Source organism: Manis javanica, chromosome 5 (assembly GCF_040802235.1).
Source record: "Manis javanica isolate MJ-LG chromosome 5, MJ_LKY, whole genome shotgun sequence".
Lineage (NCBI taxonomy): Eukaryota > Metazoa > Chordata > Mammalia > Pholidota > Manidae > Manis > Manis javanica.
The window spans coordinates 94,949,308-94,964,129 of NC_133160.1; the positions used below are offsets into that span (position 1 = coordinate 94,949,308).

The 14,822-nt window shown below is 33.8% G+C and overlaps 1 protein-coding gene across 13 annotated transcripts in view; it reads right to left on the reverse strand.

The window, feature by feature from the left end:
• The window catches only part of BMPR1B (bone morphogenetic protein receptor type 1B), a 402,305-nt gene that overhangs the window by 58,551 nt on the left and 328,932 nt on the right, over positions 1-14,822 (reverse strand). For all 13 annotated transcript variants that reach the window (XR_012131647.1, XR_005061803.2, XR_001853580.3 and 10 more), the window contains one exon: positions 804-963. Coding sequence is in view for 10 of the 13 variants with exons in the window: in XM_017663724.3 (XP_017519213.1) it covers positions 804-963 (160 nt within the window). In the remaining 3 variants the exon portion in view is untranslated. The remainder of the gene's footprint in view (positions 1-803; positions 964-14,822) is intronic.

The following is a 14,822-nucleotide window of genomic DNA, read 5'->3' on the forward strand; positions in this document are numbered from 1 at the left end:
GTAAGAAGGCCCCAAATGCTTGCTCAGATATTCTGCTTGGACTCTAAACCCAGCAGCCCATCTTCCTACTTGGGTCAATACCATTCTTGAGGGAGACTTGTTTCTCTGATGTCTTAACTCCCAAGATCCACACTCGCCTGGTTAACTCAGCCACTTTTGCCTCTTTGTCCACTGCTGTCCTCACCCTGGGGAGTAAATCCAGCTACAGTGACCAGCAAAAATGCAGGTGGCTGCACAAAGATGTGCAAAGGAGAGAGAGGGAGATAGTCCAAGTCTCAAATATTAGAAAGTATTTATACAAACTTGATTACAGAAAAGTTTATTCTCTAGCACTCTGACCATGCCTTCTTTCCTAACATCTGGTGGACTCCCATAAGCTCTATTACTATACCGCTTCCTATAGTCAGTGAATATTTCTAACAGCTTAGGTATTCATCCAAAAATACCAAAACCATCAGGATGATGAGTGGTTAAAACAAAGAAAAAACCCCACACATTTGACAACCCCTGATGTTGAATCATTTTGGGGACAAGGTCTTTTGAAATGAAATAATTGTTTTTGCTGCTTAGCAAGGAGCCTGGGGTATGTTTATGGACATGTGTGGTGTTTGGAGGAAGGAGGGGGAATTTCAGAATGCCACCACAGGGCAAAACACAGTCTGTATTTCTCTAGCACAGCTGAGAGTTAACAGGGTTAGGCTCTGCTCCCCAAAGTGCATTCCTGGAAACACTAGCCTATAATTCTATAGATGAAAAAGTATGAATTTCTGTTAAAACCAGATTTAAATAGTTATTCGACCAACCTGCAAATATTGTTGACGGAATCTTCTGGACAGTGGTGGTGGCATTTACAACGCAAGACCTTTGGACGAGGGGTGGGGGCTGTACTCTCACCGTCCTCTTTCTTGGTGCCCACATTTAATTTTCCTGAACTTCGCAAAAGCATGTTATCAAGCAAGTTTGCTGGAAAGAAGAAAGAATAAGGGTTTAAGTATCTGTGAAAAGGCCCAGCTAAAGCCTCCTGCCAGGAAATAATGAGATTAAACAAAACATTGAATATTCACGATTAATAAAGATATAAACAGAAAGCAGATATTTTGATGTTTTTGATACTAAAAACTATACTTTCTATGTATGTCTCATAAAGAATATAAAATTCTCATAATTGTTTCAGGATAATATCATATATATTAAGTTATAATAGTTGTATTTGAGTGCAAGGAGCTCATGAGACACTATTGCATAGATTATCTCTACTATGCATGGTAATAATACTATGGATAAATATCATCCCTATTTCCAAATGTGAAAATTAAGACTCAAAGTTTAAGTGATCTGCACATAACTAATGGCATGAAGTCAGTATTTAAACCTAGATTGTTTGGGTCATAAAACTGTCTTTCTACTAGTCTCTTTACTTTAGTGGTCCTTTTACTCTAGGCATATCCTATACTTTTTAAAGAAATCATTAGAAATATTTAATCTGAAAAACTGGATAGGAAGATGAAAATTTAGCTATCATTAAGATATATTTAAAAAGATACATCTTCTCCTTCAGCTTTTACATGAGTGCCTACCTTTTATAGATGGTTCTACACCTTTGATGGAAGACACAAAGGTCGATGTGCTGTGTAGGGACAGGTTCTGCACTCAAAATTAAGCTTCACTACTTACCAGTTAGTTAGCTTTGGACCACTTTATAAATAATCCCACTGTACCTCATTTTCTCATCATTAAAATGGAGATAATTATAAGCACCTACCTCATGACAAGAGCTTAGCATGCATATGTTACACAGCAATGCTTGATAAATGTTAGCTAATATCTTTGGAAGGATCTAAATTTTTACCTTTTAAATAGTAAGACAATGTTTCATTAACATAGGGTGACATATCATTGAGATAGTTTTCACAATGTCCTCTTGACCATCACTTTTAGAAAGTAATGATGTTGGAGAAGGGAGAATGCAATTGATACTTAATATGCTTCAGACGTTGTGGCAAGAGCTCCCATACGTTCTACATCACTGCAAAAACTGTCACCCTGAGCACTGTTAGGTTTAAAATCTCTATCACATCACATCCAGCTTGCCTATAATTCGATTTCAACAAATATATTACTTAAAAGATATCGGTTAAAAATTGAAATTCTAGAGGGTATTTTGCTCAGTGAAAATAAATCAGACAAAGACAAATCCCACATGATTTCACTTATATGTGGAATCTTAAAAACAAAACAAGCCAGAAATAGCTCAAACACAGAGAAAAGACTGCCATAAGAGAGGAGGTGAGGGGATGGGAGCTATAGGTAAAGGGGATAAAGAGGTACCAACTTCCAATTATAAAATAAATTAGTCACAGGAATAAAAGTATAGCATAGGGAATACAGTCAATAATATTTTAATATTCTTCTTTGTTGACAGCCGGTAACTATACCTACTGTTGTGAGCATTTAGAAATATATGTAATTGTTGAAACACTAGGTTGTATACTGGAAACCAATATTGCATATCAACTATAATTCAAGAAAAATAAAAATTTTTTTAAACTGAAATTCTAGGTCAGAACTGCAATATACACAGTAGATGTAGAGAGTGTACATTTGTTATTTTTTTAAACCACAAATTAATATCTTTAGCCATTGGTTACATCAGAGAATGAGAAGTTTAGAAAAAGATCTGTGATGATTTTCCCTGGCTTTCTGTATGTTAAGCTAATTAACTGAATTCTTAGAGAATAATAATTGAAGGAAAAAGATCAATAAAATGTTAAGTCAATTTATCAGAATTGCCCCTAATCATTTATTCTAATATTTTTTTAGATTTTTCAAATTTATATAGAATGTGCTAACTAACTTCTCAGAGAGTGCCTTGTATTTTAGTCTAGAGAAGATATGTCAATTGTAATGTGCATATGAGGAGTCTTATATGCAGAACACTGGGCCACACACAATGATTTCAATTCCACGGGTCTCCGGTGAGCTAAGGGAGGTGCATAGTCACCAAGATCCCACGTGATTCTCAGAGATATGATGTGCAGATTCCATTCAGATAGGCTGGGACTAGATAAAGCAAATAGTACTTGTTTAATCCAACCACGTAATATTAATCCCAATAGGTACATCTTATCTGTACAATAGGATGCTCATTCTTAAATTAAATTCCAAAACAAAATGAAGTTAAACATCATTTACGTCAGTATCTCAAAGTTAAAGCCAGTTGTTGTGGGTCTGCCTGCGCCTCTGCCCCTCCCAGCTGGGTGCTGGGGGGTGTAGGTAAGCCAAAACACCACCCTGCCATGTTGGCTTCCTTTTTAAACATCTGGATCTCAATCTTACTAACTTTATGACCTAAGAAATGCCAAAGTAATACAAAATAATTAAAATGAGCTATTTAAAACATTACATCTTGCTGCCTTCCAGACCAGACCTCCTCTTTGAAGTGTTAAAACAAAATAAAAATTCATGTATTATGAATATGTCTACTTAAAAAATATATACTGGATACTATCCTGGTGTGGGCACAGCCTGAGGAAGGAAGGTGGACCAAACATACACAGAATTTACCATCTGGTGGGAAAAGCTGGGAAATGGACTGTTCATGTGAATAGTCTCTATTAGAAGAGAAAACTTTCTCATGCAGTTGGAAATGTTACAAAAATGACACCTTAAGAAAGGATTATTTTCTTATATTTTCAATTTTTTTCAATTAAAGATATAAAATTTAGCTAGAAGGAGGTCAATATTGCTTGTAACAACCCATGTTTACAACAATAGGAGACAAGTTAGATCTCTAAAAACAAATTTTTTTCTATGTAGTCATTAAAATGTTGGTACAGCACTGTTCACCATGTAAGAACTTATTCACTATATAAGAATTCGTTCACCATGTAAGAACTTGTTCGTTATGCTTCAGAAGATTGGAGACTAACGAGAATTAGACTTGAGATGGATTAATGATTGTGCATTGAGCATTGACCCCCCTATACAGAATTTTATTGTTGTTAACAATCATTTGATCAATAAATATGAGAGATGCCCTCTCAAAAAAAAATGCTGGTACAGAAGTATACTTATTGACAAAAAGAATGTTAAAATATAATTTATGTAGAAAAGGGTATGTTACAGGGTATTTTACTTATGCGATCCCACTACAATAATAGGAAAAGGGCCTAAAAAAAAAAGGAACCTACAACATAAAAGAGGAAAAACCAACCATGAAAACCTGGTAAGCAGAGGGCAGATACTAACTGATTTAACAAAACCAAGAATGCTGCTTCCTAAGCCAAAGTGGGGAGTAGCCAAGAAGTACAGTTTTACCACGTGGCCCCCAAAAGTCTCCAAAGTGGCACTGCAAGTTACTATTCAAAGTGAGAGCGAAGAGAATACTGAAAACGGGAGATTTCAAATCTACTTTACAAATAGCTGGAGTTTCAGCTCCCCTTTCCCCCTCCCTACAGGCTGGTAACATTTCCTCCCCACCTCTGCAAAGGCTAGGAGGGTAAATATATGTATCAATGAGACGCCTTCCTTATTTTCCATTTTACCATCAAGATGAGAAGCTGTATCAGTCACTTATCCATTATATAGTAGATGCATATTAAGTGTTCAGTGATGAAATTAAGATACTCTCCCAGTTGAATGAGTGTCTTCAATGCTTTCTCTCCCTTATTACCCTCATCCCATTAGTCTCTAAGTTCTTTCAAATCTACATCCATAACACTTTTTTACATCTCTCCATTTCCATTATCACTGCTAGTTCAGCTCATCATCACGTATCTTCTGTAATAGGCTTCACATTGCTCTTCCCACATCCAATCTCTTATTTAATGCACTTTCTAAGTGCAAAGATGACAGACCTAAAAATTAAATGGGTATAGACTTTCCTTAAACAGTCAATCACCAGCTATGTGGCTTTGAACAAATAATTTGAAGTTTACAGGGTTTCAGTTTGCTCACTTGTAAATGGAGACAATAAAACCTACTTTTATTTTCTTTAAAAAAAGAAAGAAAGATAAGAGGCTATAGGAAACCAAGTACAGAGGAGGGAAGGGATAGCACCTTATTGTAAGTGGTCAGTGAACATTCACCCTGGATGCTGACTCCTCCCATTCTCTCCCTCTACATGGCTTCCAGAATTCAACACAGCCTGTCTTATGCCTTCTTTACTCAGGAATTTTACCAGATCAAGAGCAAACACAATACCTAAAGATAGAAATGGAAGTTTCTCAGTGAAACAGTCCTGCATTATCATCCTTAATGAGGCCCACTGGTGACAAGACCTACCCAATATGCACATACCTTCCAGTCAGCTTTTAAAAGTGCTCCATTCTCTTATACATACACCACTAATTCAGGGTCACAAGATATATGAAGAAAACATCAAACATCAAAAACTAAGAATTAAATAAATTTACAGAGAAAAGCCACTTCAAAGAAACATTATATGGAAGGAAATAAAAACTTAAAAAAACAAACTACCATTAATACTTTCAGTTTAGTAAAAAATACATTATATCCATGAAACAACATCTTGCTATAGATAGAAATATGTGTGTATGCAGTGGGGATAAAGGTGGTAAAAGCTTTAGCAATGGAAAGTCAAAGGTAAGTCCTAAAATGGTATAATCAAGAAATAGAAGACCATTATTTAGTTAACAATATGGAGGAAAATAACAAAAACAAAGAATGAAAAAAGGTGTAGATGTAGCTGCTACTAGAGAGGGAGAAGTTGGTGGGATGCTTAAAAAAAACAAGCCTTTTTATTTTAAAACAAAAAATAGGTTTTGGAATAATATATCTCATTAAGCCCATTGTAGCCTGACTGTGTGTAGCCTGACTATAGGATTCACATCTATATAGATATTGATGAAACATATGAAGATCCTACATCTTATAGAAATATGAATTATCTCTGTCAAGCAATACTGAATTTTGCATCATGAAGTTTTTCATAATTTGCATTCAAAGGGGCAATAATTCCAGTTTTTACATCAGCATGGATCTTGGAGCTATTGAAATGCATCTGCAAAGTGCTTCTCAGTGCAAAACAGGAAAGTAATTAGTCTCATTCACTGATGTGGAATGGAGAACACCAGTGAACAGGAAAATCCAGGAAATCAAAAAAGAAACTGCAGCAAAGAATGACACTTAGCAAGCCAGTCTTCATTATGGGAATCACCACTGAACCAATAACATTGGCTTGGTAGTAACACTAAATCCACTATGGTTTACCATAATTTAAATGTTTGTTTGTATATATGCTTAAACTTGACCTAAATCTAAATACCTCATCCTATATTGTAAATTATCAACAATTTATTCTGTGGCGTTTTGTAGAACACTGTAAGTTAACTACCCCAATTATTATTAAGGAAAGATACTTGACTGGTAGCTCCATGCAAACTTTATAGTCAAATTCCAGCTCTAAAATCTTGGACAAATCACATAAACACCATCCACTCTACGAAGACTATGAAAATGAAATGTTGCTGCATAATATTTCTAAAAATATTTAACACTTTAGCATGAAGTCAGAATATATGCTATTTAACCTGGAACACATTTACAAGAACAAAAAGATAAAAATCTTGTTAGGTCATAATAGAGTTATCATTTCTATAAACTGAGTTAATGGATTTTTTAATGGATAATATCTATACAATGTCACATCCACAGGTAACGGTGGTGAGATGATAACCTGATTGCTTTTAATTAGCATAATTAAATAAATGGATAGTTAAATGAAAATCTGAGACGGGTGGAGAGTTCTTCACTTGATTTTACCAAGTAATTAAGGCAGTAATTTATGTTAAAAGTGTGCAATTGCTACTTAATTTCCCATGAAAACCATTATCACACAATTCACAGTATTTTCAATCATCAGATAAAATTAAAATAATTGAGTGATAATTTGGATGTTAACAAACAGGAGAGGGAAGAGAAGCAGCAGTAACAGAGTGAAAAAATCTGGTTAGACTCACCTTAAAAGCTAGGAACACTGTTAAAAAGAAAGATTTTAAGATTTTTTTATTGCAGTATAATTAACGTACATTATACATACATATATTCATATGCAAATAAGCAAGTAATGATTTGATATTTGTATATATTGCAAAATGATCACCATAGTAAGTCTAGTTAACAACCATCCCTATACATATTTATAAGTATTTTTCTCTTGTGATAGAAACTTTTAAGATATACTCTTAGCAACTTTAACATATACAATATACTACTATTACCATGCTGTATATTACATCCCCATGAATTACGTTATAATTGGAATTTTGTGCCTTTTGACTCCCTTCACCCATTTAACCTTCCCTCAGCTCCCTGCCTCTGACAACCACCAATCCGTTCTTGGATCCATGAGCTTGGGTTTTGTTTGTTTTTAGAATTCCACAAATCAGTGAGATCATACAGTATTTGTCTTTTTCTGTCTGACTTATATCACTTAGCAGAAAACCCTCCTCAAGGTCTATTTGTGTTGTCACAAGTGGCAAGATTTCCTTCTTTTTTATGGCTAAATAATATTCCACTATATATATATATATATATATATATATATGAGTTAATATCTAAAATATATATAAATATATATATGTGTGTGTGTATATATATATATACACACACACATAAACATCACATTTTCTTTATCCATTCATGCATATAACTTTTTGAGTTATATTTTCATTTTCTTAGGATAAATACCCAGAAGTAGAATTCATAACCATATGGTATTTCTATTTTAATTTTTTGAGGAACTTCCATACTGTTTTCCATAGTGGCTGTGCCAATTTTCAGTCCCACTAACAGTACACAAGTGTTTCCTTTTCCTGATATCCTTTCCAACATTTGTTATCTCTTGTCTTTTCAATAATGGTCATTCTAACAGGTATGAGATGATATCTCTTTGTACTTTGATTTGCATGTCCCTGATGACTAATAACGTTGAGCATCTTTTCATGTACTTGTTGGCCATCTGTATGTCTTCTTCAGAAAAATATACATTAAGATCCTCTGCCCATTTTTAAATCATATTTTTTAAATTATTGAGCTGTATGAGTGCTTTATATATTTTAATTATTAACTCATTATCACATATATGATTTCAAATATTTTCTCCAGTAAGTTGTCATTGTTAATGGCTTCCTTTTGTGTGTAGAAGCTTTATAATTTAATCTAGGCCCACTTGTTTATTTTTCCTTTGGTTGCCTTTTCTTATAAGGTCAGATCAAAAATCATTGCTAAGACTAATGTCAAGGAGCTTATTGTTTATGTTTTCTTCTAGGAGTTTTACTGTTTACAGTCTTACATTCAGCCTTTAATCCATTTTGAGTTAACTTTTGTAAATGATGTAAAATAGTGGTTCAGTTTCATTCATTTGCATGTGGCTGTCCAGCTTTCCCAACACTGCTTATTGAAGAGATGTCTGTCCCCATCATATATTTTTGGATCCTTTGTTGTAAATTAACTGCCCATATATCTATGGGTTTATTTCTGAGCTGTTAAATTTATGTTTGTTTTTATGCCAGTACCATAGTGTTTTGATTACTATAGCTTTGTAGTATAGTTTTAAATGAGGGTACACCATGCCTCCAGCTTTCTTCTTCACTCTCAAAATTTCTTTGGCTATTCAGGGACTTTTGCAGTTCTGTACAAATTCTAGCATTATTTGTTCTTCTGGAAAAGTGTCATTGGAATTTTGATGTGGATTATATTGAATCAGTAGATTGCTTTGGGTAGCACAGATATTTTAACAATATTAATTATTCCAGTCCATTAGCATGAAATATATTTCCATTTATGTATGTCATCTTCAATGTCTTTCACCAGGGTTTTCTAGTTCAGGGTATAGGATTTCACCTTACTGGCTAAACTTATTCCTAGACATTTTACTCTTTTTGATGCAACTGTAGATGTGATTGGTTTCTTAATTTCTCTTTCTGATAGTTTGTTATTAGTTTACAGAAATACAATAGATTTCTATATTGATTTTATATCCTGCAATGTTACTGAATTCATTTATTCTAACAGTTTTTTTTTGGTAGGTCTTTAAGGTTTTCTATATATAATGTCATATCATCTGCAAATGTGACACTTTTACTTCTTCCTTTCCAACTGGAATGACATTTACTGCTTTTCTTGCCTAACTGCTGTGGCTAAGACTTCCAATACTATGTTGAATAAAAGTGGTAAGAACTGTCATCCTTGCCTTGTTCCTGCTCTTAGAGGAAAAGCTTTCAGCTTTTCACTATAGAGTATGATATTAGCTATGGGCTGGTCATAGATGACTTTTATGATGGTAGGCACATACTTTCCTTTATACCCACGTTGTTGAGAATGTTTTACATAAATGGATGTAGATTATCATAAATGGATGTAGATTTTTATCAATTTTTTTTGCATACAATTTTTATCCTTCATTTTGTTAATGTGGTGTATCGCATTGATTAGTGGATGCTGAACCATCCTTGCCTCCCTTGAATAAATCCCAACTGATGATAAGAAATGATCCTTTTCGTGCTTTATTGAATTTGGTTTGCTAATATTTTGTTGAGGATTTTTGCATTTATGCTCACCAGGGATATAGGCCTTTAATTTTCTTCTCTTGAGGAGAGTCCTTGTCTGGTTTTGGCATCAGAGTAATGCTGGCCTTGTAAAATGAGTCTGGAAGTATTCCCTTCTCTTCTATTTTTTGGAAGAGTTTAAGGAGGATTGGTATTATTTCTTCTGTGATTGTTTGGTAGAATCACCAGTGAAGCCATCTGGTCCTAGACTTTTGTTTTTTAGGAGGTTTTTAATTACTGATTCAAACTCCTTAAGATCTTCTTAATATCTAATTCACATTTGAGAAAAAGGTCCAGTGAGAAACTGGACTGTTTTATTCACTGTTATCATTATGAAATGATTTATAAAAGGATCACTTTCACATAAAGTCATACTGAATTTGTACAAAACCCAGCCAGCTTCACACACAGAAGCCAGGCATTTTGGATCAGAAACAAGACAGAACACAAAGGTAAGGCAATTACATGTATATACAAAGAATAATCATTTTATAAAGACATTAATTTAGCCAAGGTAATGATGCTGAAATAGAAGCTGGAAGGAAAGACAAAGATATGTAACTATGATAAATGTAAACATCCAGGTGAGCAATAATGAAGTAGCAATAATGAAGATTTATCTAAATATCAGATGTCTGATTAAGACAATTATCAAAATGTATTTTTACATTTTATTATATTATTATCTATCCACTTGAAACAGGAGGCAGGCTTTAAGAGATAATAAAGTTTGATTATTCAACTCTTTCAAATAATTTAAGATCTTTATTAATTAGTCCTCATTTTTTACTTGATTTTTTGTTAAGTGTTATATAAAAGAAGATAATCCCGAAAAACAATTGAAATATAACTAACCATTAAGGAAACAGTAAGTATAATTTAGTACACTGTATTTTCCAAATCAATTTAAACTGATAGCTAAATAGTGAATGTTTTTTATTTAAGTTACACAGAGTTTCAACAAAATTGATTATTTCTTCCCAATAGCTTTCCAGGCAATTATGGCTTTTAAAAAAATATTTAGTAATAGATTTATAAATAAATCTGACAGGATAATATAAGGGGAAAAAAATAGAAAAGACTGCCTAGATATTTCTTAGGAATAAATACTCCACTGAATAAAGCACTCTTTAGAAGCTCATTCCATTTTCACTTTCCTTCCTCCTTCCTACCATTCCTCCTGCCCCCATCTCTGTCTTTCTCTTTAATACTGATCTTTCGCATAATAGTATGAATCCATACACTTCAGTTGCTGTCTGGTTAGCATAGCTGGTTACATTATAGTTAACCCTGGTAGTTAACTATATAAATGACTATCATGGGCATGTGGAAGCCAATCTAAGATTTTTTTTTTTTTTTCCAGAAAACCGCTCGATATTTAAAGAGCAAATGAACCACAAGATCACTTCCAGGCATGTGTATATGTGTGTTCTTAATAAATCACAACTGAATTATATTCCTTATGATTTTACATACAAGAGATAGATCTATAGATTTTCAGGCAAATTACTCAAACTTCATGAAATAATCTAATAATCTGCATGTAGCAGTGTGACTTCCATTCAATTGCAAAAGATAAATAGAAAGCTATTTTTCTTGAGTATCTTTTCTTGGATATATGTTACATTTATATACAGGTTTTCAGCTATTCTATATATTTGTACATAGTTATTATATACAAGTTTTCTGTGCATCTCAAAGTAGGAAAGAAGACAGTGATAAAGCACAATATATTTTTTTAAGTGCTTACTTGGAATCATTGGGCAACTATTAGCTGGAAGTTTGGTATAAACACCCTAAAATAACTCAGTTTTTAATGTACATATTTAATAAATCAGGTTTTAAAATATTTCTATATTATTTTATAGGATTATGTGCTCTTCTAGATGATTTTTACAGAAAAATCAGAAAACATAGAACTAAAGTAAAATATAAAAAAAGAATTTACAATACTACAACTCTAGAACAAATAAACTTTAACTTCCATATTCATCCATTATATCCTAAGGTATGTTTTAGCTGTATTTAGTTTTTATATTTTTTTCTCACAAACATTTTTATCACTTCAAAAATACCATATATAAAACACTCAAGTTTGTAATACAAAAGACTGTCTTTTATGTCACAATGAAGAGAATATCAGAATCTACTGTCACATTAAAACACAGAGAGAACAACCTTTTTTTAGGAACAATACAGATAGTTCAAGGAAATTTAAATCTCAATACACAATGCACTTAGACAAGTCTTCAAAATTCACTGAAAGATGACATGATTATTTTGTGCCACAGGATCTACTCGATCTATTCCCCTTTCCTCATTTTCTTTTCTTTTTTTTTTTCCAGCTCTCTGAATATCTGAAAAATTGACTAAATTTTCAGTGAGCTCAGATTGTTTTATGCCATCTTCACCAGAGGGCAGGCCGGAGCAAGAAGAGAAATTGAAATGCATTTCACACAAGTTTGCACTTTAAGTGTCATGGGTGAAAAGATCAGTGGAAGAAAAATTTTTAAGTACTGAACTGGCCATCAATGCTTTGGGAATGATCTATTTTGCACCATCCATATTGCAATGATAATATATAATGTAAATCAAGGCCTATTTCCTTTCTCAAACAAAATTGGTTTAAATGCATTGGTTAAAGACAACAGTTTACAATACACAGGAATAAAACTTGAATCACTTTTAAAAAATATTAATTTTTAAGATAACTTGCAATGATCCTGAATAGTGGGCTTAAATAGGTAACTAATTTTTATTTTCATCACATAAATCTTTAATCATTTCACTCAGTTTAATCATTTATTATCTCATAATTTACTCAATTCAAGCCTGACCTCAATTTTCATTGCCTAATCTCTTTCATTATGCTAAGACATTTTCAAATAAATTTTCTGTTATTTGCAACAAAAACTAGAAAATAAATTATATGAACATGAAGCCCAACCATTAATAGAAAGTTGGGATATATGCCTAAACTCTTAAAAAGTAACAAGATATAAATAAAATTTTGATTCAAAAACACCAGAGCAAAAGCACATGTATGACACGGGAAGAACAGATTTTCTGTTACTAACTGTGATGTTACCTACAAGGGCTCTTTCTCCTTCTGGAGTCTCAGAAGTCAAAAGGAGGGACAAGGGGAGAATCTGCTGTTAAGATCCTGTGCATGTTGTGGAAGGGGATGGACTGTCAGGTGAGAAACCAATACAGTTACAGACACTGAGCAGTGGACCCAGACTTGGCCAGGATATAGGGTAAAACAGATAAAACTGTTCAAACCCCAGCTCAGCTCGCTCCTTTCTTGCTCTGTGGCCTTACAGTCACTTACCCTTCCAGGGGATGTGGAGAGAGGCAGCACTCACTGGATTTCTGTGAGAACTGGAGGAGATACTCCAAGTAAAGCACCTGCCAGAGCTCCTTGCACATAGTGAGAGTGAAGAGCAGTAAGTAGTTTTTTCTTTGTTGCTGAAGCTTACTATTCTATTTTTTACTTTCATTCTTCAGATTATTCTCATTTTCTACTTCAATTTTTTAAAATTCCTTTTCTATACTCCTCCACCTCCTATATGACTCTGCTCTCTTCATGTCTACTCTCCCATCCTCATTCTCTCATCCCAGTTCTCTCTTCCTCAGAATTCCCCTTTCTTTTGCTTCATTTTACTTTCCCTCTTTTTCTAGATTTCAGTCTTTTTGTGAGCAAAAAGACTGAAAATAGACAGCTTTTTGACTGAAGAAAGAAATTAAAATTTATTCAAAGCCCAGGAGTATTTTGTTCCTTGATTTTTTATATTCATTTATTTAGCAAATAATCATCAACTTCATTCCATTCCCTCTGCATAACACAATGGCCCACAGCACTTGAAGCGCCCTCAAGTGAGACAAATCAACTACACATGGAACATGGTGAGACAAATCAACTACATATGGAAAACCAAAAAACAGTATAGGAAAACAATAAAATAGATAACATAATGCCACATATAATTGTCAAATACAAGTCAGTCCTAGGTAGAAGTGCACTGGGAGGAAGAGTTCTATGGGTGGCAATAATCGACCAATATCTTTTTATGAAAAGCAAGCACTGAAACCAGTGATACTGACAGTTTTCATTTCAGTGGTTCATTGTTGACACCACTGAGTAGGTTAAGAAAATGCATTAGTTTTAAAGAGATGTGTTAGCTCTCTATGGAAATGAGGCCTTTTATCATAAAATATCTTTAGATGTTTCCATTTGCTGGCAATTGTTTCTTTTCACCATAGTCACACACCTCCATTACCATGTCACTCAGGTTCTGTAGGATAATTATGTTTTCAACATTTGATATAAAAGCTCTGCCAAGAGACCCCAGAACATCTGGATAACAAGTGAACACTTCCATCATTCAAGTGTTTTATCCTATGGGATGCTAGGTTATAATGAGCAAATTAAGAAAGGAATAAATATTACAAAAATATGAGCAGACAACATACCTTTATATGTACTTGCTTTGTAGTAACTCCAAGTTATGGGCCTGAGCCAGCATCATAACTGATCATAGCAATCATAGTTCATTGGAAATCACATTTATACTCTTTAAAAGTAATACAGCAGCTAGCCTTTTCCTCAGGTTTTAATATACTTCTGAATTTGGAGAAACTCAACCAAAAGGTTTCAAATAAATTAAAAATCTTTGAAAATACTCTACAACACAACATAGAACTATTTTAACAAAAGTTCAATGTAAGAAATAATGAACTGGACAAGTAACCACCATGTTTAAAGATAATTTAACATCAAACTGAAGCTACTTGCATAAAGTAGCATAATCGCAGCTGATGAGATGATTACATATTGTTAATATATCTGCATTTAAAATATTTACTGTGTCTGCTGAAATACACATTGGTGGGAAAGAAATTGAACCAAGGGGTCTGGATTAAAGATGGCAGCATGAGAGATGAGACAGTGGCTTCCTCCTAAAACTGCATATAACATGAAAACATAATTAATACAACTAATCCTGAAAGAGCAACAGAAAAGAGGACTGTGCCAAACTGCATTCACGTGGAGAAAAGAATAAACCTCACAGAACAGGGTAAAGTACCAAAGTCGTGGCTCAGCAGGACAAGCCCTTCCCCCACCCAAGCTCACCAGCAGGAGGAAGAGAAATGGAGCAGGGAGGGAGTGGAGGCCTGGGACTGCTGAATACCTAACTCTGGAGATCTGCTCTAGGAGCACAAACCTACATTTCATGGTGCTTGCATGGTACT